General features: G+C 41.8%; 1 protein-coding gene across 5 annotated transcripts in view; it reads left to right on the top strand.

The window, feature by feature from the left end:
* Positions 1–25,751, top strand: part of CTNND2 (catenin delta 2) — a 1,230,307-nt gene that overhangs the window by 1,161,561 nt on the left and 42,995 nt on the right. For 4 of the 5 annotated variants that reach the window (XM_075062683.1, XM_075062682.1, XM_075062680.1 and 1 more), the window contains 3 exons: positions 6,083–6,293; positions 10,991–11,075; positions 11,392–11,487. In XM_075062683.1, the coding sequence (XP_074918784.1) occupies positions 6,083–6,293; positions 10,991–11,075; positions 11,392–11,487 (392 nt within the window). The remainder of the gene's footprint in view (positions 1–6,082; positions 6,294–10,990; positions 11,076–11,391; positions 11,488–25,751) is intronic. The other variant, XM_075062681.1, reaches the window with a different exon arrangement.

The raw sequence follows: 25,751 nt of genomic DNA, 5'->3' as shown, positions 1-25,751 counted from the left end.
CGGCGGGGGGTCCTTCTGTATTCCGGTCTTCGGCGGCAATTCTGCGGTGGGTCCTTCACTCGCTCCGGGACCCGTCGCCAAAGTGCCCCGAAGACCAGGAGCCACGGAAGGACCCCCCCTCCCCGCCGCAGAATTGCCGCCAACGACCGGGAGCACAGAAGGACCCCAGCTAGGGTGCCAAAAACCCTGGCGCTGCTCCTGCACAACTAAACTATAATGGAAAAACCGTGAGGATAAAAATTACAGTTTACTAGACCATCCGTTTATTACACTGACATTTGAGATCAAAAGTCACTTCTTTGAATTAAATAGATTGTCTTAGTATATTTCCTGAATTGTTATTCAAAATAATAATAAGAGCTCTCCCAACAGTATTCTTCCCAGGCAGGCTCTGAAATATTGCTGTGGAATGATCTTACCAGCAGGATAATAGAAATACATACATATATCCTCAATGTAGGACCAAGAGATAGAAGCAGCCTAGAGGGCAAAATTCACATATTTCTAATACCAGAATATATACTGGCTCCAGGGTAGAATTTTCTTTTAGCATCGCAGTAATATACCAAAGCAGCTTTGCCACCAATATTATTATCTCCCTGCAGGACAAGGATCCCCGCATAGCTTTCAGAGACATAATGCTAATATATTGCTTCCATCAGGGCAAGATCTACCTCCTGGACAGGATTTTTAGTTTTCTAATGTCTTAGCCTTATACCAAAAGTAGAATCGATATCTATTTGAGGACTCTGATGTTTTCAGTGAGTTAATTCTGCCCTCCTTGTTGCCCCAAAGCAGGAATCCCACCACTGACATTTGATACCAATACCACTGTGGCAGGGTCATTTTTCACAGATGGGTCTTCCATTCCTCACAAACAAGTAGCTCTGTACCAAATTAAGGTCAGTGGAGTTATAACAGCAGAGAAATTGTCTCTAGGAAGCTGTGGGGCAATATTTCGAGAGGTGGAAACTAGTTTGTGATCATTTTCTTCATATTAAATCTACTGGAGGAATAGATTTTCTATGTTGTATTATTTTACTCTGAAGGCAAGTTCTGTCTCAAGGTAATTATAAATTAGTGTCGCCTTCGGGGGGAGGAGGGGAATCCTGATTTAGCGAAGCCAGAAGAAGGCTAAAGCCAGAAGAAGGCTAAAGCATTTTCATCTTGGAAAGTACTGTAAATCCTAATCTGGAATGTAGCGGTCTTTTTGTAACTTTTACTAGAAAATACAGCAAGTTCTATTATTGCAGAGACAGGACTGCATTGTACAAATGCTAGACTGAACCTAACTTAGACATAAAATGAAATCATTTTGATGGTGGGAAATCTTACCTTTGAAGAGTAACTTCATAATTTGTAGTGTCCTAGAAGAAGCCGCTTTGTTGTGATTCTTCCCCAAATTTACATCTATTTAATTTCTCCCTCTCTTCCTTTATGAATAAACCTTGGCAAATAAAGGAGATTTTTGTTGTTGTCATGCTGACTGTTATATTTAATCAAATTGTGTAAATCCTCTTAAAATGTATCGAATCAGTTGTGGGTCTTACAACGTTTAATGTCAGAAAAAAATCAATTTATTTGTAGATCAAAGTGGTTCTGTACAAACCCTGCTGGAATTAACAATGCTATTTATTTTTAGTATCTTTCTCACATAAATTATCATATCCTCATTGCTCTCTTCTTCTCTCCTTGCTTAAGCTTAGTGAGACTTCCCCAGAATTTAATATTGTATCTGCCACAAGCCCAATTCCCCAGTCTTCCTGCTGATAGTGCTAGATAAAACACTGCTGACACCTGAAGTCAGGTGTTTCATGATACATTTCTAGCTGCTTTCAGGAGAGACTCACAATATTGAAAAAAAAAAAGTCAGTGCAAACGTTCCACAGTTAAAATTAAAAAGTCAAGAACTGCAAAAGTTAAGGATCAAAATTTGCTGTCATTTATGACAATGTAAACCTGGAGTAACATCATAAGCATCAGTGGCATTATATGAGATTTGTGCCAGTGTAAATAAAAGCAGAATTAAGTATATATCCAGTGATAAAGAATCTGATTCTCCTCTCACTTACATCGCTGTAAATCAGCAGCAGCATAACTGAAGTCATTGGAGGTACACTGGTGTAAAACTGCTGTAGCTGAAGGAGAATTCAGTCTATAAACCATATTAGCATATTAATTAACTAGAAAAACAGAAATAGAAAACACTATATGTGTGCAGTGAAATCCAGTTACTGTGGCAATAAGGAGCTTCACTTTTGCATCATATAATTTACTTCCTTTTTTACTGTGAAGTGTTAATATTTCAGTGATGTTGTTACCATTTTGTTTGTGAAGCACTTTAGAAGCTGTGGAGATACAAATGCAATATAAATGTAAGTTCATTATTGTTGATGAGACCTTGGACCCATTTTGCATCTCAGAGACATGTAATGGATTATTGCCTCTTCATTACAGGTTTTCCACAACCAGCTCATGTTCTCTAAATTAATTAATTTGGATTAATTCCCACTAGTAATTTTTATACATAGGTATATTTGTTCTTCTCCAGTATATTCATTTAAAATAGCTAATAAATTATCAGAACAATAAAAATGTAGGGAGCATTGTGTTACAGTACACCTCTATACCCTGATATAACGCTGTCCTTGGGAGCCAAAAAATCATACTGCGTTATCGGTGAAACCGCTTTATATTGAACTTGCTTTGATCCACCGGAGTGCGCAGCCCTGCTCCCCTGGAGCGCAGCTTTACCCCGTTATATCCAAATTCGTGTTGTATTGGGTCTCGTTATATCGGGGTAGAGGTGTATGACTTGTAACAGCCATGCTTGTTAACATTAGGATCTCTCAAACGAGGACTTCAATAATTTTCTGTTTTATGAAATCTGGACTGCTGTTCTTCCGACATGCATTGTGGGTTCAAAATAATGTTACTTTACAAAATGAATCAATTCTTTAATATTTTAAACCAGGTTTGGCCTCTCCAACTAGCATGTAAAAATTATTTTATTCATACAGCTGGGTGAAATAGCCTTATTTAAAAAGTGAAATGAAACAGATCCAAATTCTACATTAAGATGCATGCAATTCCCATTGAAGCTGATGGAAACTGCAAACACATATTCTAGGGCTGAATTTGATCTGTGGTATCATTCTGATATGAATCCACGCAAACTCAAGAGTTGAACCTGAATTAAATATTTCCCGAATTATGCACAATTATACTGAAATGAACTCTCTCAGCCAGTCAGAAGAGAGGGAGGCTGCACCACATCTGATGTATAACTCTATCCAGTTCCCCACTCTCACATCCCAGTTCTGTGATTTTCCGCTCACTGATCGATTCTATATATGCAGAATAGATGTACCAGAACCGCTAACTAGTGAACTGGACATTGTTCTGAATCCAGTCTCATAACTGGAATGTTCATGATTAATTATTAGTCATAGTATCAACTTGATTGTATCTATATTCATTTTCTGCTGCACTCGTAACCATGGTACCATTCTGATATGCAGGCATCCAGCGAAACCTCTATATACATACATTTATGCTTTCTTGTGGTGCAATGATCCTTGTATTCCTGGCCAATTCTGTAGAAAAACTTGCTCAGGGGCAGTCACTGGATATTTTCATACTCAGAATTAAGGACTGTGGTCACTAGCTTTAACATACAGTGCCACAAAAGAGCTGAAATCCATGATCTGAAAGAAAGGGGTGCATAAATACCCCCCTCTAGTTTAGGTTGAGCAGTTCCTATAAGTAAAAAAGGAGCTTTGGCATGTCCTGGATGGTTGGTACAGGGAAAGGAAGAGAGAACCTCTAACTAATCTAATTCATCTTTTTATGTGATTCTATGATCCTGGTCAATGGTAGTATTAGAGGAGTGAAGACTGAAACAAATAGCATAAACAAACAGCCTTTTGCAAATCTACTTTGACAGGCAAGCATGATCTACCGCATTCTATAACTGTAGTATTCAAGAGACTTTAACAGATATGCAACCATTAATTGGCTTGTGTTAAAAGGCATAAATGAATGTAATAAATGTTTTTGTTATTGAAACATTTATAACTGGCTAGAACTACACATTAATATTTGCACACCACATTCCAAATGGCTATTCTTTGGCAGATACTATTATAGGTGTGTATGGGGAAAAGAATTGCACAGAATTCATATGACCCACTTATGTACTGCATCTGACATTTAAATGAAATTGCTGAAAAATCTAATAATGCAGATTACAATGATGAAATATTAGCTGCACAGAAACAAAGACATTTGATGTCAAATGTTAAATTCCAAATTGCAACACACTGATAATAAAACAGTTGCACACATTTTAGTGTGTTATGCTTCCATTAGAAGGAACTTTGTTGCTTGATCAAAAGTAAAGGAGTTTCTGGATCTGACATTGTCACAAGATTAATTTGGCATGCTTTGATTTTACCGTGACAGTACATGGATTTTGGTGTGCACTGTATTATTAATGCATTGTTCCAAATGATTGGATAGATTTTCACCATTGCAGATAGCATTGTAAAAAAATAACACATAAGGACACTCAAAGGGCCAGTCTTCTGCTTCTTTTGACTTTCAGATTCAGATACCAAGAGTTCTGTTTGTAACTTCAAGAGTAAGCTTTTTAATAAGCGCTTAATATATGCCATCTTATCAGGGCTTGTAATGTCTGATTGAGAAGATTTCTGATTACATTTCAGGCCACAAAGTAATATTACTTCCAGTTACATGTCCTAACAATCGTGTCATTCCCATTTTGAGAGTGAGTGATGTTGTTAAGCTGATTATTTCACCCAAGATCCTGATCCAGCACCACTGAAGTTAATGGGAATGTGCTCACTGACTTCACTGGGAGCTGGATGTAGGCCCTAGTCTCTTCACTGTTCAGCTTGTCTTCATCGTAGAAGAGCGGCTATATTAAACTTTCACACATACTGGTAATCCCTCCAGAACAGGGCTAAGGCACTTTGCTGTGGCAGTGTGGGGAAGTTCTGCTGCCTGTGCTGTACTTGTCCAGTAGTTACATGGAAAATTTCCTTCTCCAGGACTTCTGGCGTGGTATTTTTCCCATGCGCTATATTCGTGCAAGCAACTTTTTAAAGATTTCTGTATGTATTTAAATGTGAAAAAAATTATAATGGAAAATCACAATGACTATGTCCTCCTTGTGTCTAACATAGAAAGTCCTCTACAAAAATGAACTGCTCAGTTTGATAGAAAATTTAAGTTATAAATATTAAGTAAGATAATCATTGAATATCAGGGCTGGAAGGGCCCTCAGGAGGTCATCTAGTCCAATCCTCTGCTCAGAGCAGAACCAATCCCCAGACAGATTTTTGCCCCAGATAAATGGCCCCCTCAAGGACTGAACTCACAACACTAGGTTTAACAAGCTCAAACCACTGAGCTGTCCCTCCCCCCGATAAAACATATGGAAATATACCTTTGCTAGATATCAGACTGCAACACAGTGCAGAGAAACCTCTCCTCTGAATCACTAATATTCACACAACTCAAATGACAGAAATAACAATAGCTTTTTAAAGCATATTATAAAGTACAATAATATAATTACACCTAGTTAATGTATAGTGAAGCCTGAGCTCAAGAGAAGATCAACTACTCATTCACAAAGAACTCCAATTTGGATGGCTTCACTGCCTTTGTACTGTCCCTATTAACTGCTACACAGTGATGATTTTATTAGTAGAGATGCATCATCCCAGCTAGCTTGCCTTGGGCTCACGTAAATGGTGTTGCTCTCATGGGGTGAGGAAGATATGGACTGGCCAACTTCTGCTGGGCTCTTAAATCACACTCTGAAGCTTTCACTGATATTACAAGGGACTATTAGTAGAGGTCCTAATTGGCAAAATGCAGCTTAAACAAATGTTTGTATAAATACGGCTAATGATAGGATAATACTGACAGCAAATTATAGACCTGAAACTATGAAAATGGCACTAACACTGCCTTGTGTGTTTTCCCTGTATCTCCCTCATCATTCTTCCTTTAAATTTCCTCAACATTCTCCCTTCATTTTCTTTCCAAAAAGGCAAGTATGCCATGCGGGATCTGGTCCACCGACTTCCAGGAGGTAACAACAGCAACAGCTCAGCAAGCAAGACCATGTCGGATGACACTGTTACTGCCATTTGCTGCACTCTGCATGAAGTTATCACTAAAAACATGGAGAATGCCAAGGCCTTACGGGATGCAGGAGGCATTGAGAAGCTGGTTGGCATTTCCAAGAGTAAAGGAGACAAGTATGTTTTGCAAATCACCTTGCACCTTTTGTAACATCTTTAATAGGTTTAATTAGTACTAAATGGGTTTGTCTTGTCTGGTGAAATCGTTAGCTTCATTATTAAGTTTAATCATAAATTACCTTGTGTTAGTAACCGTGTCAGATGTTGGAAGGAAGACAGGAAACAAGTAACCCAGTATCAAAGTCCCTGCCAAGGCTCATTTTTTGGCTTGCTTTCACTGGCAACATGCCACAGAGTGAATAATAATTATTTATAAAAATGACTGGCATGAATCATTTTATCAACATCAGGTGGTAGCCTGAGACATTAGGCCCCTGTGTAGTGGGTGATGTGTCCTTGGAGTAACCAGGAGGACACTGTAAAAGGATTTGTGCCTCACAAAGGTACTGTTCTTCTCCTACTCCCACTTGCTTTGGGAATGCCGGAATTAAGTAACTTCACGACTTTGCAGGCTGCAGCTTACTCCCCACCATACAACAGTTACTCTGGCTGGCAAGTGGGGATGGGTCCACAGTTCTTTCCACTCCTTCACCCGCCCTTCTCACCCCCTAGCTTGTTAAGAAGTATCAGGGTTTCTGTCTGCTACATTAAATGGCACCAATACATGTAGGAGAAGACTCACATCTAACTATGACGCTATTAGCAATAGCTATGAATGCATTTTTTTTTCAGAGTCAGTGCACACTGTTGACAAAGAGATCATTGGTTCCTCTCCTTTTGCTGGGCGTGGTTGCGTAGAATAGCTTGGTTGCAAACAATATACATCAAACTTCCAGAAGTATGACTGCTTTGCCTGCTGTGGGACCATGTCAGTATGAAAAATGGAAGATTTCACTCTAATGCCTAGATCCTTCTATCAGAAGGGGGATGTGTTATCAGCACAGAGGCAGCTGCAGCCTTGGGGCTCTAACTTGGCTTCTCACAGCCAATCTTCAGCCTGAAAGAGGAATCTACGCACTACACCTGGTACTGGAGCAGTGTGCAGGGATAGGCAATTAATGCATTGCTGACACAATTCGATCTTATTCCCTTTTCTTTTATTATTGTTCTCTCTCCTTTCATGCTTCTCACCCAGTACACTCTCATTATTATAACTCTGTCAGGAATTGATAAGAGTAGCAGCATTACTAATTGTGGTGATTCCAGTTGTGGGAACTGCTCTTGGGCTGCTGACTCACCTTAGTAATAAAGCATATTAAATTTTTATTATAAATAAATTACATATCAGACTAAATGAATTCTTGTTACTAGATCAAATTTACTGCTGGCATAAGCAGGTGCATTTCCATTTTTCTTCAGTAGAATGTGCCCACTCACAGAAGTGGGGGATTTGACTCCGAGTTTATCCTTGTATATTAATAAAACTTAAGAAAATCTACAAAAACTGTGTATTTGTCCACCTGTATACTACTCCAGTAGAGATCATTATTACCTAGTGACATTGGGGCTGGAGTTGTCAAAGAAGCCTAAGAGAATTAGCCACCCAACTCCCGTTGATTTCAATGGGATTTGGTTTTCCAGTTCTGTTAAGGTCTTGAAAATGTCAGTCTTACAGCATACAGGGAGTCAGATATAATCCCTAACTGCAAATCCAGGAAACCTTATCTTTTGAAAGCCATGTATTTCTAATAGTCTAGGACACGTCGGCTAGTATGTGTTTTCAGAATATCCAAATAATAAATGTAGTGCCCTCCTTTTGTAAAGTGTTTTTAGACCTACTGATGAAAAGCACTATATAAAAGCTAGATATGATTATTTTTATTGATTTTGTAGTTGTAGAACAAGAAAATCTATCAACCCATGATACCAACTCGTCACCTAAAATAGGAGTTTATACTCACCTGTCAGAAACATGAGACTTTTATACCATTCTTTCTATCTTTTTCATTTCTTTCATAGAAGTTCCATTATTTTAAATAATAATTGTAGGAAGAATATCTTGCCAAGCAGTTACTTAAATTAGTGAAGTTGCACAGTTTAACAGAATGCAATATTGTGTTAAATTGTAAAACATGAAATCTGTTAACAAGACCAACTGTTACTAGCCTCAGAAGAACCATTTATTGATGCTTCTAGTATAATCACTGTCATATTAAAAAAATCAATATGCACTGTGTCTGCTTCCAGCAGAAGTCACCAAAGCTTTAACCTAGTGGAACAAAAACTCTGTTTCATGAAAAGGCAAGTCAAAAACTCTTTAACCTTAAGAGTTATTACAATAGAATTTATAGAGACAAGGTAGATGAGGTAATATATTGTATTGGAACAACTTCTGCTGGTGAGAGAGACAAACTTTCAAACTTACACAGAACTTTTCTTCAGGTCTGGAGACAGTAGTTGGTCCAATAAAAGATATCTTATCCACCTTGTCTCTTTAATATCCTGGGACCAACACAACTACAACAACACTACCTACAGTAGGATTTATAGAGATTTTAATGGATAGATTTCAGTTTGTCATCTGTTACACTATTGTATTCCCATCCATCCAGATGCTCTTCAAAGAACTGGAGCCCACAAAATTGCATTATACTGGACTGATGAGGAAATTTTGCCATAGTTAGTGTACTTCAATACAAAACAATATTAATGCCTCTTACATTGTGTGCAGCATAGGCAGAGTGCACCTGGCTCCTTTGTGGGTCCACAACTGAAGGAGAGGACATGAAGGTCCTTCCCTTTCCCTCTCATCCCATGCTTCCTGCACAGGGGTAGGACACAATCACAGTAGTGCAAGGACTATCTGCTCTAGTGTCTGTAAAGAGCACACGGCTCTAGTCCTCTCTCCTCTACAGTTGTGTAGCAGAACTGGCATCCATGAGATCAGATTGGCCAAATGCAGTGGATCTCACTGCTCTTGGCTCTCCTTAGTATTAACCGCATGACTGGCACTGTTACCACATTGATCATTCCTTACTCCCAGTACCCCACTAGCAGCTAAAGATGGGTAAATAATGAAAACAATGATGCTTGAAAGTGTTCATCAAGTTCTTATCAACTCATGAACTAGTCACCCAGTTCTATATGCAGGATGAACAATAGAGATGGGCAGAATCAACAAATAATTTACTAGGAAAATATTGTGGAAAACAACTGATTAAATTATGCAATTAACATTATCTTACCAGCTCTGCTGGCAATGCAATTCTGACCCTTCTCATGTGCGTCGCAAAGTGAATAGCAGCAGTTGTCACTACCCACATTGGAACCAGATGAGTAATACATGCCACTAACACCAGTGCCACCTGCTTCTTTTTCACCACCAGTTGTTCCATTTTCACAGGGAAATACCAAGCACAAGTGTGACTGTTCTCCAACTTCTTCATGCAGGCTCTAATCCCTTGTAATTTTGTCTTGGGGCTCTGCTGTTTTATGTTTGCTGAGGGGATGAAGTTAGTCACGTGATGTGGACTTTCTGCATAGTCACATATTTATCCTATGTTGTCCTCCCTGGCCCTTCTCTGTGGATTTAAGACATCTGCTCCCCCTTATACTGCCTAAACAGAAGGGAACATTTGGCTCTAATTCTCTGAAATAATTATTCAGATCTCTTGGGGAAAGAGTCCAGAAGGAGGAGTAGATGCGAAGTTAATTATGTCTTTTTATATAGGTTTAGAGTGTGATCATTAATAGGTTACTGTTATCAGTGTTTCAGAACATAAGTCCAAATTTGGGTTCCAGATGACTTTTATTTAGTCACAAAGCACTAATTATTTCTGTGTATTTATGATCTATCATATTTCTGTGTCCTGCTCCCAACCCCCTCCCATCTTAAAACAGTGCTCTTCACCTAGCTAGTTCCTCTGTTTCCTCTGACCATCTGGTAGAAGGCATTGATGCAGTGAGTACTCACTCATCTGTTCCTTGAAGTACTTAAAGTCTACCAGCCCACGAGAAAGAAACCAAAGCCCTGTACTCTTGTCCTTCATGCCACTGCACACAGGACTGCAGCCAAGCAGGGCTGGCTTTAGGCCAATTCCCTCGATTTGGGCCCCATGCCTAAGAGGGCCCCGCACCCTAAGGAAGAGTGCCTAACTTTTTAAATTTTTACTCACCCGGCGGCAGTCCGGGTCTCCGATAGCACTTCAGCGGCGGGTCCTTCACTCGCTCCCAGTCTTTGGCAGCATTTTGGCAGTGGGCCCTTCCGTGCCGCGGAAGACGTGGAGCGAGTGAAGGACCTGCAACCGAAGACCCGGACCACCATCGGGTATTCGAATCGGGCCCTGAAGTTCCTAAAGCTGGCCCTGCAGCCAAGCCACCTCTCCAGAAACAATTTCTCCAATTTTTGCCCTCTGCAGCTTTCTCTCTCTCTACCTTCCCCACTACCCACCCTATCAGTTAGCCAGTTCAGCAGTTACTCTCCATCTTGATAGAATTCTCTTATTCTCATGTTCCTAGTGATAACTCTTGCTTCTCATTCACCATACAGCGCAAGTGTGTATTGGTTTTGTTCCTCTTCCAACACTTAGAAATATGGACATGAAGAGTGTGTTTGTCAGTGAATAAAATGTTAGTATCTAAACTACTTGAATGTAAAGCTCTTAGAATATACTTATAGAACTGGTGAATAGCAGAACTTCACTTGAGAGTTTCAATCCTTTGTAATTGACTCACAAATCAGCATTAATTGAGCCTGGGATTTGATTTAACAGTCTCTCTCTTTCTCTTTTTTTTTTTTTTTTTTAATGTAATAGGCACTCACCAAAAGTGGTGAAAGCAGCATCTCAGGTCCTAAATAGCATGTGGCAGTACAGAGACCTGAGAAGTCTCTACAAAAAGGTAAGATTTTCTTCAGATTTTAGATCTTCTGTACAGTTAGCCACTTTGGGGGTTTAAGGAACATGAGACCAAAATACTTTATTTGATCTGTTAATGGGCCCATCTGAATCTCAACAGCTCAAAGTTTACGAGGTTCAGATCTGGTGTTTTTGCATGTTCCCATGTCTAATTTTAACTCCTTAAATAGAAATAGTCCATAAAGCATGTATTTTTTTTGTTATTGTTTGGGGGAGGTGTTTTTTTCTTAAATGAATTTTAGTTCTTATGAAAAGTGCTGGAGTTGACAGTCCTGGAGAGTGAAGTCCTCTGTTCACAGAACCAGTACAGCATGGTCAGCGGTGGTGCAAGCTGCCTCTCCTCAGCCTTTCCTATCAGTGCATCTCAATCCTATCCTGGAGAGACAACCATAGGGGTGAGTGTGAGATTCCCGGCTCATTCAATTCATGGCCTCTCCACTGAGACCACCAATGCCAGTTCCTTCAGTGGTGATGCTTTTATGATATGGACTTTGGTACCCCTGGAACTGGATAGAGACCTGTTTATTTCACATCCATCAAGCTGACAGCTTTCATGCACTAGCAACACAAGCTTGATTCAGAGGCAGTCTAGAGGTGAAAGGCAGTGGCTCCCATTATCATTCTCATAAGGCTGCCAGCCTTCTCTTTTTTGTAAATTATAGTACTGTTACTACGAGCAACATGTTTAAAATTAACTATTTTTAAATGAACTTCTGACATGTATAAATGATAGGTGATGGTATAACAAGCTTCTATAACAGAATACTTGTAAATGGACACATACTGACATGTGCGAGTAAATGTGGTGTGTGTATGTGTTGTGACAAAGTTCCTCCTCTACCTTGGTGGGTCCTGCACTTATTGGCAGATTTGCTCACCTGAGTGATCTTCCCCACCCTCTGGATCAACTCCTCCTGCGTCTGATCAGGAGTTGGGAGGTTTGCAGGGAATCCAGGCCTGCCCTCTACTCCGGGTTCCAGCCCAGGGCCTTGTGGATTGCAGCTGTCTATAGTGCCTCTTGTAACAGCTGTGTGACAGTTACAACTCCCTGGGCTACTTCCCTATGGCCTCCTCCAAACACCTTCTTTATCCTCACCACAGGACCTTCCTCCTGGTGTCTGATAACACTTGTACTCTGTAGTCCTCCATCAGCACAGCCTCTCACTCTCAGCTCCTTGCACCTCTTGCTCCCAGCTCCTCACACGCACTTCCTCTCCTCTAGCTCCTCCCTCCCTGACTGGAGTGAGCTCCTTTTTTAAACCCAGGTGCCCTGATTAGCCTGCCTTGATTGGCTGCAGGTGTTCTAATCAGCCCTGTCTGCCTTAATTGGTTCTAGCAGGTTCCTGATTACTCTAGTGCAGCCCCTGCTCTCTGGTCACTCAGGGAACAGAAAACTACTCATCCAGTGACCAGTTATATTTGCCCTCTACCAGACTCCTGTACCACACTGGCCTGGGTCTGTCACATATCCCTCCCCCTGCTCAACACCAAGGGGTTGGGCAGCTTGGGATGCCAGACAGTGCACACGTGACAAGCCATCGGCATTGCCGTGACGGCTCCCTGCTCTGTGTTGCACACGAACTGGAAAGGTTGGAGGGATAAGAACCACCTGGTCACCCTTATGTTCTTCTCCTTGTTCTGCTGCATCCATTGAAGAGGGGCATGGTCGGTCACGAGGACAAATCTGCGCCATCCGAGCAAGTAGTAGCGCAATGCTTCCATGGCCCATTTTACGGGCGAGGGCACTCTCTCTCCACCACTGCATATTTTTGTTCCCTCGGAAGGAGTTTCCTACTGAAGGTAGAGAATTGGGTGTTCCTCCTCCCCGACCATCTGTGATAGGAACGGCCCCCAACCCTACTTCTGATGCATCTGTCTGCAGGATATATTTCCTTGTGAAATCAGGGCTATCAGTACAGGGTTACTGCAGAGGGCAGTTCGTAGGTCTGTGAATGCTTCCTCTGCTGCGTCAGACCATCTCACCAGATCAGTCCACGGGCTTTCACTAGGTCTGTCAGGGGGCTTGCCCTTGTGGCAAGTGGGGGATAAATCGTCGGTAATACCCCACTACACCTAGGAATGCCCGGACTTGTTTCTTGCGACGTGGTCGGGCCAATTTTGGATGGCCTCCAACTTGTTCACTTGGGGTTTTACCAGACCTTTTCCCACAATGTAGCCAAGATATTTGGCCTCTGTAACCCTACAGGCGCACTTGGCAGGGTTTGCTGTAAGGCCAGCTCGCCTGAAAGTATCAAGGACTGCCTCCACCTTCTCTAGGTGGGTTTCCCAGTCTGGGGTATGAATGACCACATCGTCCAAGTAGGCAGCAGCATAACTGTTATGTGGGCATAATAGCTTGTCCATGAGGCGCTGGAAAGTAGCTGGGGCCCCATGTAGTCCAAAGGGAGGACAGTATATTGAAAAAGACCCTCTGGTGTAGAGAACGCAGTCTTTTTCCTTTGCGTCTTCCGCAAGGGGAATCTGCCAGTACCCCTTTGTCAAGTCTAGGGTAGTCAAGTACCGGCATTCCCAGATGGTCCACTAGCTCATCTATGCGAGGTATGGGTACGCATCGAACTGGGATACTTCATTTAGTCGCCGGAAGTCGTTGCAAAACCTTGTGGTGCCATCAGGTTTGGGCACTAGCACGATTGGGCTGGACCACTGACATGTGGGGATTCTTCGATGATCCCCAACTCCAGCATTTTTTTTACTTCTGCTTTTATTTCCTCTCTTTTGGCCGCTGGCACCCGATAGGGCCTCATTGTTATTCTGGCCCCCAGGGTTCGTGACAATGTGGTGATATGTCTCGGTTGTTCGACCTGGTTTTGTCGAGAACACATCTTGTTCCGGAAGATCATCTCAGACACCTCATTCTTCTGGTCTGGTGTTAAATCGGGAGACACTCTCACCTGTTTGGAAGGCTTGTTTTCCTGGGTTAGGTCTTTTTTGGATAGTTATGCATGCCTCTTGTGCATGCCAGGGTTTCAGAAGGTTGATGTGATAAATCTGTTCTTGTTTTTCGGCGTCCTGGCTGCCGCACCTTGTAGGTTACTTCCCCCACGGGTTCAACCACCTCATAGGGCCCCTGCCATTGGGCCAGAAGCTTGCTTTCTGCCGTGGGTACCAACACCATCACCCGATCCCCTGGTTGGAACTGTCAGACTTTTGCTGGCGATTGTAATAGGTTCTCTGGGCCTCCTGTGCCTTTTCCAAATGTTCCCGTATACAATAGGGGTGACACAGGCTATCCGGTCTCGCATCTGTATTACATGTTCTATTATATTTCTCCCCTCATTGGGTTCCTCTTCCCAAATCTCTTTGGCGATATCTAGTATGCCACGGGGGTGACGTCCGTATAATAACTCGAATGGGGAAAACCCATTGAGGCCTGAGGTACCTCCCGGATAGCGAACATAAGGTAGGGCAGTAGAGTGTCCCAATCCTTCCCGTCCCGACTTACCACCTTCCTTATCATAGCCTTGAGGGTTCGATTAAACCTTTCTACCAACCCATCAGTCTGTGGATGGTAAACTGAAGTTCTCAGGGTATGTATAATGGAGCAGCGTACAGAGGTCCTTCATTAGCTTTGACATAAATGGGTTCCTTGGTCTGTTAATATCTCCTTTGGTAGCCCACTCGGGCAAAGATCCCCACCAGCTCTTTGGCTATCGTTTTAGAGGCTGTGTTCTGCAGGGGACAGCTTCTGGGTAGCGAGTAGCATAGTCCAAAACAACAAGTATATATTGGTGGCCCCGAGCCGTCTTCTCCAGGGGTCCCACTAGGTCCATGGCTATTCGCTCAAAGGGACCTCTATGATGGGAAGGGGTACTAAAGGTGCCCTCAGTTGGGGACGGGGACTGTGCAGCTGACACTCCGGGCAGGATGCACAGTACCTTCGCATTTCTTCATGTACTCCAGGCCAGAAGAACCGTCGTAGGACTCGTGCCAGGGTCTTCTCTACCCCCAAGTGCCCCCAAAAAGATGACTATGCACAACACTTAATACAGCGTTCTGGTGTTTTTGAGGTACTAAGATCTGCTGTACCTTCTGCCTCTGTACTGATGCAACTTGATATAAGAGATTCTTCTTCATTATGAAGTAGGGTCCTGGTCCCTGTGTTCTCTCTTCCACGGGGACCCCATCTATTTCAGTCACCTCCTTTCTAATGTTGTTGTACCTTGGGTCTTCAGCCTGGTCCCGTCCAAAATTTCCTCTTCTGGGGCTAATCTGCCCAAGATCTAGGGGCCCAGTCTCTGTTCCCTCTACTGGTTCAGAAGCGTTAGGGTGGGGGTCAGACTCAGGAGTTTCTTCCTCCTGGGTGGCCTCCTTTTCAGCTGCTCCGGTCTGCCTACCTACGAGAGCGACCCTCTGGCTTTGAGTCAGTATTCTGGTTCCCAACACCTTAGCTGCCCTCCTTTCCCTTTTTGACTTTCTACCATGTCTGGGAATGGAAAATAAATATGGGGATATTTCAGAGAAGACTGGGGATTGACAGTCTACTGTGGATGCCTCACTAACTTCAGGGTTCCCCTTTTCCTCCAATCCTCCTACTGGGAGTAAGTCTCCAAACCGTGGGAAGTCCTTCCCTATGAGCACTGGGTATGGGAGTTTAGGGACTACACCTGCTGCTACCTCAGTAGTGTTCCCCTGAATCTCGAGTTTTACTGGGATGGTGGGGTAATAACCAGCTGTCCCATGGACGCATGTTATCCCCATACGCTTAGCCCATAGCAACTGACTACACTTTACGAGCTTCCCCGAGACAAGCGTGATAGCACTCCCCAAATCAACCAGTGCTGTGGTCTCTACCCCATTTAGCTTTGCTGGTCTGGTGTACATATGTGGGGTTAGTGAGACCCCCACAAAGTGGATTAGGGAGCATGGGTCTGCCCAGTTCCCCAGGTTACACTGCATAGGCTCCTCAGCATTGGGACACTGTGCAGCTATATGTCCCCACTCCCCACAGGCATATCATCTGTATGGGGCCTTAGGCATTCCCCAGTCTCTTGGTTTGGGCAGCCTAACATCTTGATCCTTGTCTCTCTCAGTGCTCTGACTCTTTGTGGCTTCTGGTGAGCTTTCAGCCCCTCTCTTTTTCCACCTGGGCTCTCCTGGTGGCCCCGTCACTCAAGCTCTAGGGCTTAGTGCTGCTAGTTTAACCTGGGGTGCCTCTTCCTTAACTGGTCGGGTCAGCTCCCTTGCTGTCCTTTGCCTTTCTACCAATGCAACAACCTCATCATAGGTGGAGGGTTCGTTCTGGCTTACCCAGGCATGAAGGTCTGGCGGTAGTCCCCTCATGTATTGGTCGATGACCAGAATCTCTAGTATCTCTTCTGGACTCCGGAACTCCATTCGCAACCACTTTCATGTGAAATGGATGAGGTCATACAATTGGGACCGCGGGGTTTTATTTTCATGGTACCTCCACTTGTGATACCGCTGGGCCTGCACTGCAGTCGTTACCCCAGATCTGGCCAGGATCTCTGCTTTCAGCTGGGGGTAGTCTGCTGCAGCCTCTTCAGGCAGATCAAGGTAGGCCTTCTGGGCCTCCGCACACAGGCATGAGGCAAGGATGCCAGACCACTGATCTCGAGGCCAGGCCTCCCGTAGGGCTGTCCTCTCAAAGGCCAGAAGGTATGCCTCTACATCATCCTCTCGTGTCATTTTCTGCAGCCAATGGCTGGCCCGTATGATCTGCGTCCTCTCATGGCTGCAGTTCAGCTCTGTAAGGGTCTTTACCTGGTTCACCAGTTCTCGCAACATAGCTCGGTCTTGAGAAGCCTGGTCCTTCAGCAGGCGATTAGTCTGTTGCTGCAGCCGCACTGCCTCCTGTTGGGCAGCTGCCTGAACACGGGTAGCCTCCTGCTGGGCTGCTATAGCTTGTATCAATGCCCACACTACATCATCCATTGTGGTGAAAAAAAAAAAACCCTCTACCTTTTTTTTTTTTTTTAAATCACTTTTTTTTTTCTGCCGCTCTGTGCACACCAACATCCCACTCCTGACACCAGTTGTGACAAAGTTCCTCCTCTACCTTGGTGGTTCCTGCGCTTATTGGCAGATTTGCTCACCTCAGTGATCTTCCCCACAGTCTGAATCAGCTCCTCCTGTGTCTGATCAGGAGTTGGTAGGTTTGGGGGGAACCCGGGCCCGCCCTCTACTCCAAGTTCCAGCCCAGGGCCCTGTGGATTGCAGCTGTCTATAGTGGCTCTAGTAACAGCGGCATGACAGCTATAACTTCCTGGGCTACTTCCCCATGGCCTCCTCCAAACACCTCTTTATCCTCACCAGAGGACCTTCCTCCTGGTGTCTAATAATGCTTGTACTCCGTAGTCCTCCATCTCACTCTCAGCTCCTTGTGCCTCTTGCTCCCAGCTTCTCACACACACTTCCTCTCCTCTAGCTCCTCCCCACCTGACTGGAGTGAGCTCCTTTTAAAACCCAGGTGCCCTGATTAGCCTGCCTTGATTGGAACCAGCCTGTCTGCCTTAATTGGTTCTAGCAGGTTCCTGATTACTCCAGTGCAGCCCCTGCTCTAGTCACTCAGAGAACAGAAGACTACTCAGCCAGTGATTAGTATATTTGCCCTCTACCAGACTCCTGTACCACACTGGCCTGGGTCTGTCACAGTGTGTACACGAATCTATCAATGGCAGTCTCAGACCACTTCCTAGTATTCACAATTTCACATCACAAAAATTACCACCACAGTTGCCTCTAATTGGCACCTTTCTTTGTAGTCTAAGCAAAAAGACCAGGTATTTAATTCCATTCCAAGTCAAGGGTGAGGCATATTAATGGTGGAGGGTGAGGATGCTCACAGTGCCATTGCCGGTGCTGTATGTATTGCATAGCTGAAAAGAGTCGAGTAATGTGAACTCTGTGCCTCAGTCTGCTCAGATTATGTCTGGGGTTTGAAATTCTATTCTTTTGCACACTTGAGCTCCTGTCTGAGAAAGTTTGGCAGACAGGCCTCGTTCGAGAGGTGGAGTGAACAGCAGCAAGGATAGGGTCCCACTGAGAAGACAGTAATCTGGGATGTGGGGATGAACTGATTCTCTGCATGGTGTGGAGAGATGCCCCTTTGGGGGTAAAGTTTGTTGTGCTTACAGGGGCTGGCTAGTTTCTTAACCTTTGAAATATTTTGCAGGATTCATTTTGTTAATCCCTTATGAGCTAACTCTGGCAGGGTAAAATGGGGGTCAGTCTCCCAGACAGTTAATGTTATACCTTTCCCAAGCACTAAGCTAATTTAACAAAATAATTATTTAGTCTTCTTATGTCTCTACAACCTGCTACCAAACGTTGTGTAATAATTTAGTACAGAAAATGTCATTTCTTTTAACCAAATGCTTCTAAGAATTAACTAAAAATGCTACTGTACATAAATAGACAGGTATGTATTTTTTAATGTTTATAAAGTTAGTACACAATATAAGAAAAACACTTTGCAAAAGGAGCTACTTCCTTTGCTTTCTTCACATTAGTACATTGAATACTTAGCTGTATCCTAGGATTGATGCCTATGGCATTTTCTTTTTTCTACAATGTTTTAAAAAAAAGTTGTATAAAACAAGAGAGTTCCTAAGATCTCTGTTACATAAGCAATAATATTTGTCATGCAATATGGGTTTAAATGGTCAAGATAATTATTTTCTCCCACAAAAGCTTCTGTATTGGCAATAATGAATGAATACAGCTTTTGCTGGCTATGTGATATGGTCAGCACTTTGTGCTTTCACACACTGGCAGGGATTTTTACCATACTGCAGCTAAATCCAATTGTGCAGGTGTCTGAAATTCATTAGTATGCCCTAAAAATATCTATCTCATTATTCCCAAGTAATCACTAGCATATAAGACAGGCTGGAATAGAAGCATGATTCTGTTTTATGACTTGGGTCAGTTACAAGCCTAACATTAACTATAAGGAAATGCAGCAGTATTTGTCCTGCTGCCTGAGGAACAGTATGTCCAAAGTTTGATATAGTTTTAGAGCAGCATATGTTGACACTATACTAAACAGGGAAAAGAATAATATGAATAGAAGTATTATCATTTGCATTACTGAAGTAACCAGAATATTGATTTGTCACTATTGTTGGTATAAAAGTAGCCAATACATTAGGCCCATAGGTTTGTTGATGTGGGAGAGATAAAACATGAAAGCTTATTACGTTTTTGTAATTCTGCTTAGCACTATGGGCTTTATTCACTATCTCTGCAGAACCCAAACTGAAAGTGCCCAGTGACAGAAAGTCCAGTCAGAGGTGGGGAGCATAATGTTACAAGCTGCCTATAACTTCTGCTCTGTTGGGGGGCCAGGAGCCAGCCAGTGCTACTCAAGAAGTGCGTAGGGCTGGCTCAGGAAACTGCACAGCAAGGGCATGCAGGAGATGTACTGATCCAGTGTCTCTCTCTCTCAGGCAGCCTCTGCCAGTGAAGCCTCTAGACTCCTGGCTGTAAATTGAAGCTCCTTCCAGCTAGTGGAAGCCTGATATTGTCACTTGCCCTTTGCGGCGGTGCATGCCTCCTCTGTAGCACAGCTGTTCTAACATATGTGGGGGGATGTAGACTGCAGCCTCCAACAGGGCTGAAGCAAGCACTTTGGTTTTAACCAAGGCTATAGTGCTAATAGGTACACAGTGAAACTGGGTTAAGCAACCTCTCAAGGGACTGGCAAAAATCAGTTTCAGAAAATGAGGGGTCTTCTAATAAAAGTACAGCAGAATTGTACTCTGTATGTTTGGGGTGTTCTCGTAAGATAGGAGGATGCCTGAAAAAGGTGGCTGTTTGCACAAGTTTCACTTCATCTCTCATTTACTGAAAAACATTTCCTGTTTTTAGAGACCAAAAACAATTTCTCAATTATTGTTTGAAAAGGCCACACTGATTAAATCAACACAGACAAAGGCACTTCATCCAAGCTATAAGGCATTTTACTGAGAACAGAAATAAAAACATTGCAGGAGAAGGAAGGGGGTGGGACAAAGAGAATTATTTCGGGGGTAAAATAAGTCAGAACAGAGATGGGGGAAAGAGCACTTCTCAGTGAGAGAAGGCAAGGACATTCATGCATACACAGACCCAGACTGCAACCTGTTCGTGTCATTTTGGGGGGTTTTGCAGAGAAGGTAATCTAGCCCATAGGCTGTGTATCCCCAATGAGTGTAATGGAACTCAGATAGCTAGTACCTCATTTGTATGAGCTCTCCTTCTCTTGAGCTTCTTCACAAAGGCCTGATTCAGTGCACATTGACATCAATGGAAAATATGTGTTGAGTTTAATGGGCCCTTGGATCAGGCCTCAAGGCAGGATTTTTTCTTTCTGGCCTTTACTGTGGATTTGGCCAGTCTGTAGCAGAGCTGGCATCTGAGGACTCTTTGGGGACATTCAGTGTCTGGAAAGCTGGGGATGTCTTTTGCCAGATCAGGCCCATAATACTAACGTATTAGTGCAAATATAGGAAGAGCTTCACCTTGCCTGGAATTGTCTGGATTTTCTTCTCAAATAGCCTTTAGTTGTTAAGATAGCAAACCTGGTTGGCTCAGAGGGAGGGTAGAGAGAAATTGAGCCTCTTAGTTCAGGATGGGAGATGGTTCTCTGTTGACCTGGGCTAGATTTCAAACTTGTCACTACCTGGTAGTGGTTCGATTTTCTGTGGGAAGTTAATTGGTGGTTTCAGGCTATAAAACCCACTACTGTCACTATTTGGCATCTCTGTGGATGGGGTACTGTGTTGTGGAAAATAAAACCAGGTGTGCACATATTATACTAGCTTGTGCAGGGCACTAGCAGAGCTCTGTAACAGTTTGTGCATTACATTGACTGATTCTAACCCCTGTACTGGTTTCTCCACTCAACAGCAGCTGTATGGTAACTTTAAAGGGACACACCAGAATGGTTAGCAGGCTTATCAGGACAGCCCAGAATGGAACGGGTATGAAGAGTCAATTTCAAGTCAGAGTTCAGAAACATGGCTGGGATGCACTGTTGCCTCCCCTGATGCACTTGTAGCACTTCACTTTCCAGGGCAGTTAATCCAGCATTATATTAACAAAGCCTGACAGGAACATTTTGTCCAAAATTCTCTCCAGCTGTTACAATTCAAAAAAGAGGAAGCCATCAAAACCAAGATGAAATGATGATCTTAGTCTTGGGGTGAAAGGGTTGCCTTCCTCAATGCCCTGTGTGAGAGTTCTGTTCTCCCTAACATCAACAGGCAACTGCCACTGTTCTACAAAAAGCTATTACCAGGCTGTTTTGCTCCAGTTACCTGATTCTCAGCTTCTCCTGTTGTCTCTGAATGTGATAGGTCCTTAGAAAACCAGAGGCAGAGCAAGCCATCGGCTGTCAACACAACAAGGGAAAGGGGGAGTGATGCAGAAAGATTAAAAATTGTGCTCTCTTTCCTAAAGAACTTACTGTAGGGCTCCAGTTTCTACCAGAAAGATTAATTCTTTTCTGGTCCTGCCACCCATAACCCTTTCATTTCCTCCTTGGGAAAATGACCGGAAAAGAACTTGCACCAAGACAGGGTGCCACGGCAGAGTTCCAAGGAAACAAAGTCTAAGTAACCCAGCAGAGTGACTGACTCAGATAGAATCCAAGACTGAAAAGTATACTTAAAGATGAGGCCAGCATTAGTAAATCCCATACAAAAGATGTTTTCAGGGACAACATTTTCATTAACTAAAGATTAATTAAATTCTCACTGTAGTTGACCATCAGTGGAGAAAACGTTTCTCCAAAAATGACTCCGAAGTATAGGCATTTCCATTGTTCTCTGTTCTATGTAGTAAGGCCTACATTTTCAAAAATGCTGCTAATTTTGGTTGCTCCCATTTTTCGGTGCTCCACCTGAGTTACCTAAGGCCTGATTTTTAGAAGTGCTGGGCGCTCACAACTTCAGTTGATTGAAATTAATGGACTCAATTCCTTGGCACTTCTGAAAACCAATGCATTAAGTGTGTCAAGGTGGGCATGGAAAAATTAGGGGACACCTTTGAAAATATAGCTACATCTGGGAAAGAGCAAATTGTCATTTGTTGCAGCTCAGATTTTTTTCTCTATCTTCAGTTTTCAAGCAAATAACCAACTACTCTTAAATAAAAGCAGCTTGAGAATTTTCATGAAGTTAGCAAATAAAAATTATCTCAAATCTTTAGACAAAAGGTGCATGTAAAAATATAACTAAATAATCCAACCTGAGCAATAATGTACTTGCTAAAAACAAGCTTCAAGTTGCATTAAGTATTTATGATACTAAAGAACTAGAGAAACTGTCATGAAGAGAATGTTTTCCATGAACTGCATCATTTTACTCAATCATTTAAGCTCCAGCACAATGTCTTTACAGTGTATCTATCTTTTTTATTCACATGAATTATGTCATTCAGGATATAAGTTGGAAATCACAATAAGTTCTTAGAAATTATAGTTTTTCATTCACTATTGTGGATTTCTGTGTTGCATAGGATAATACCAATGTTTATCCCTGTCACCCAATTTAACAATAAAATTACAGTTAACATATCCATTTGAAAGCAGAGAGGTTACTGAAGGCAGCTGACCTTCTCCACGTACTGTGCTGTCACACAATCGGGAGAATATGACAGATATTTAATGAAGCCTAAATAGACACTCTGAAGATTGGTCTTGTCTGTCGTTGGCTGAACAAGATTTAAAAAATTGCCTGAAGCCTCGTTGAACAGTTAAGCCAGGCAGGATCTAAAAGAGGAGTCTCTTTTCATGTGACTTTCAGAATAATGCAGCTGTAAACTGCTAAAAGTTCATTGAAAATTGCCAGAGAGACACTTCAAAATTCTTGGCAACTGGTTTTAAAATCTGAAGTTCTTTTCTAAGTAAAATAAATCTGTTTGCCCTTTTGACATATTAAATGTATTATGCCATGACACAAGGGAACATTGACTATGGCCTAATTCGAAGAAACTCCAAAAGATAACGTCTATGTCCTTGAGAGATGTATTCTCTTTAGATAAAATTCTCTCCAGTGCCAGGGCCTTTGTATCACTTAAGCACCACATTAAAGACTTAAGACCCAACCAGCACATAAATATTCCCATCAAAAGTACTATTTGATGGGACTACATATGTGATTAAAATTATTCATGAGCATGTACATGCATTTTGCTGGATCGGGCCTATAATTGGAGCATCAGTGGGCTGGGGGAAAGCATTTTCACTGAGGTGAATGTCAGCCTTTTAAGAAGAACTGGTATAAGGTAACCTATATCTGTCTATAATTTAATTAAAACTGCAATAGCTTTATAGAGAAGACATTGTCTAGAGCCCATTTCTATATCACTGTGAAAATGCAGCTACCTGATTAAATAAAGGATTGATTGATTAATTGATTTATGGCAGCGGGCGGCCCCAGGCTTCAGAGTGGCTGAGGACAGAGGATTTTCACCTTCCCATCATTCTGGGTCATGGCACGCTCAGCGTACTCTCTCGCAGAGCCAAGAAACCAGAATCTATTCCCAAACCCAGGTATTCTGGCTGTCATCTGACCAGTCTTGAATTGTGATGTTTAATGCATACTAAGATTTGCTCCCAGAAGAGCTATGGAGAACACATTTAAATCTATAATAAATTGCTACTACAGAATTAAAAAAATACGTCTGATACATCTTAATTTAATGTACCTTATGCACTGTAGGCCAAATTCTGCTCACTTTACTTACACAAGTAGTCCCATGAATTTCAGTGGCATTGTCACATGACCAAAGTCCTGTATGAACATTGCACATTGGAAAGAGAGATAAATAAGTTTGGTCCAGTTAGCTCCCTTTAAAGCTATCCATCATTCACATACATATCTGTTGATTATTTACACCTTTCGATCAGAAATGCACTTATTGCTAAATACTGTATTTCAGTTAGCAAATGAAATACTTTTTGTCAAGCTCTTCTTTTGTGATCCAAGCACACTTTAAAAAAAAAAAGTCAGTACATTTCATTATGGAAACAAAATTAATCAAGTTAATCTATTCTGTCGATAAAATGAATGTGTTCAAAGTATCGACAAAGTTCTTGATAAAATGTAAATATCCTGTGTTAGCAGGAACAGGACAAGTAGATTTCATACAGATATAATTAACACCAATGAGGTCAGCCTGATGTAGCATAACTAATCATTTTCTTATAAGGACACTATTCAGATTTTAGATATCAAAATTCCATTCCCTTAACTGCTTCTTTCTTTTGATTTACCCTAACACCCTTCCTTTTCCTGCTGAAATGCTACTGTGTGGAGTTATTGCAAGAGAAAACAATAACTGCTACATCTTCTGTAGACATCACACAAGCAAACCTGTGAACAAATAGTATAGACATAGCAAGCACTTACAGATTTGTTTGTTAGCCACACAGGACATAGCAGTTATGCTTTTTTTAATACAAAAGAATTTCATTGCAGTCGTGCAATCAATGAAATAAACTTATAGGCTCTACTTTAAACAATTCCTATCTTATATGTCTTTTCAAATAACATTCCTGCCAGTTCTTCTTATTCCCTTTTACATTTACTAACAATATTAGAAAGAAAAGGGACTGCCATTATTTTATTATCACATTTTTTTATCATTTAACATGGCTTAAAATAACCATTACCAGCATGAAACAATCTATTAAATACTGTACAATTCCTAGTATGTAAATAAATAGTTCTCATGATGGACTAAAGCCGACACTAGATGAATTATAAAAAGTACCATATATTGGCCCGATACTCCACTGCCTTGCACCTATGTCATCATTTATATCTGTTCAAAGAGGATATAAAACCCTGCCAAATCAAAATAGTAGCACTGACAACACATAATGGAATGGGAGAATCTGACCCTTTGTTTCCATATGGATTTGCTGGAGATATCTTTCTGAAAGGCTGTTGTTTCTAAATAGTCCCATAACAGACTATATATGATAAAATTTCAGTTTATTTGTATCATTTTGCATTTGATGTTTAATTCTTTTGATGCCGTTAATGTTAGAGGCCATTAAATATATAGTATCACCTACCATTATTTTTGATGTTGTTTAATTCTTTTGATGCCATTCGTATTAGAGGCCATTAAATGTATAGTATCACCTACCATTATTTTAGTCATTCTTAATTTTTTTGAAAATGTGCATATTCCATTTGTAAGCAATTTCAGTCTTTATGGCTGTCTTCTAAATATCTTGTAATGTTCTAACATTAATTCTATGTTGAAGTCAAGAGTCAATCCCAGATTTTGGTCTAATTTACATTGGTGTAACCCTGTAGTAACTTCAATGAAGTTATACAGGTGTAGCTCAGAATCTGACCCTCACTGTAATAATGTTTTGTTTCCTATTAATTTAGCTGTAGCCATAAAATGCAGTTGTGATGGTTCAATCTGACTATATATCTATATCTATATATATAGTCAAATTGAACCATCACAACTGTATTATATATATATTCATTTAAATTTCTATTGGAAATATAATTTTCAGCCTTAAATGTGTGTGTTTGTATTAATGAGCAAATCTCCAAAGGTCTGAGCTTGAGTTTCAGTAAGCATCCAGAACTGTAGATATTACCATTTCTTTTAGCACGAGGGGCTTAGAGGTACTAGCACATTCCTTTAATATTTGGTATTGTAACCA

The sequence above is a fragment of the Chelonoidis abingdonii genome, chromosome 2, assembly GCF_003597395.2.
Source record: "Chelonoidis abingdonii isolate Lonesome George chromosome 2, CheloAbing_2.0, whole genome shotgun sequence".
NCBI lineage: Eukaryota > Metazoa > Chordata > Testudines > Testudinidae > Chelonoidis > Chelonoidis abingdonii.
The sequence above is the reverse complement of the archived record's forward strand: the minus strand, read 5'-3'. Positions and strand labels throughout refer to the sequence as shown.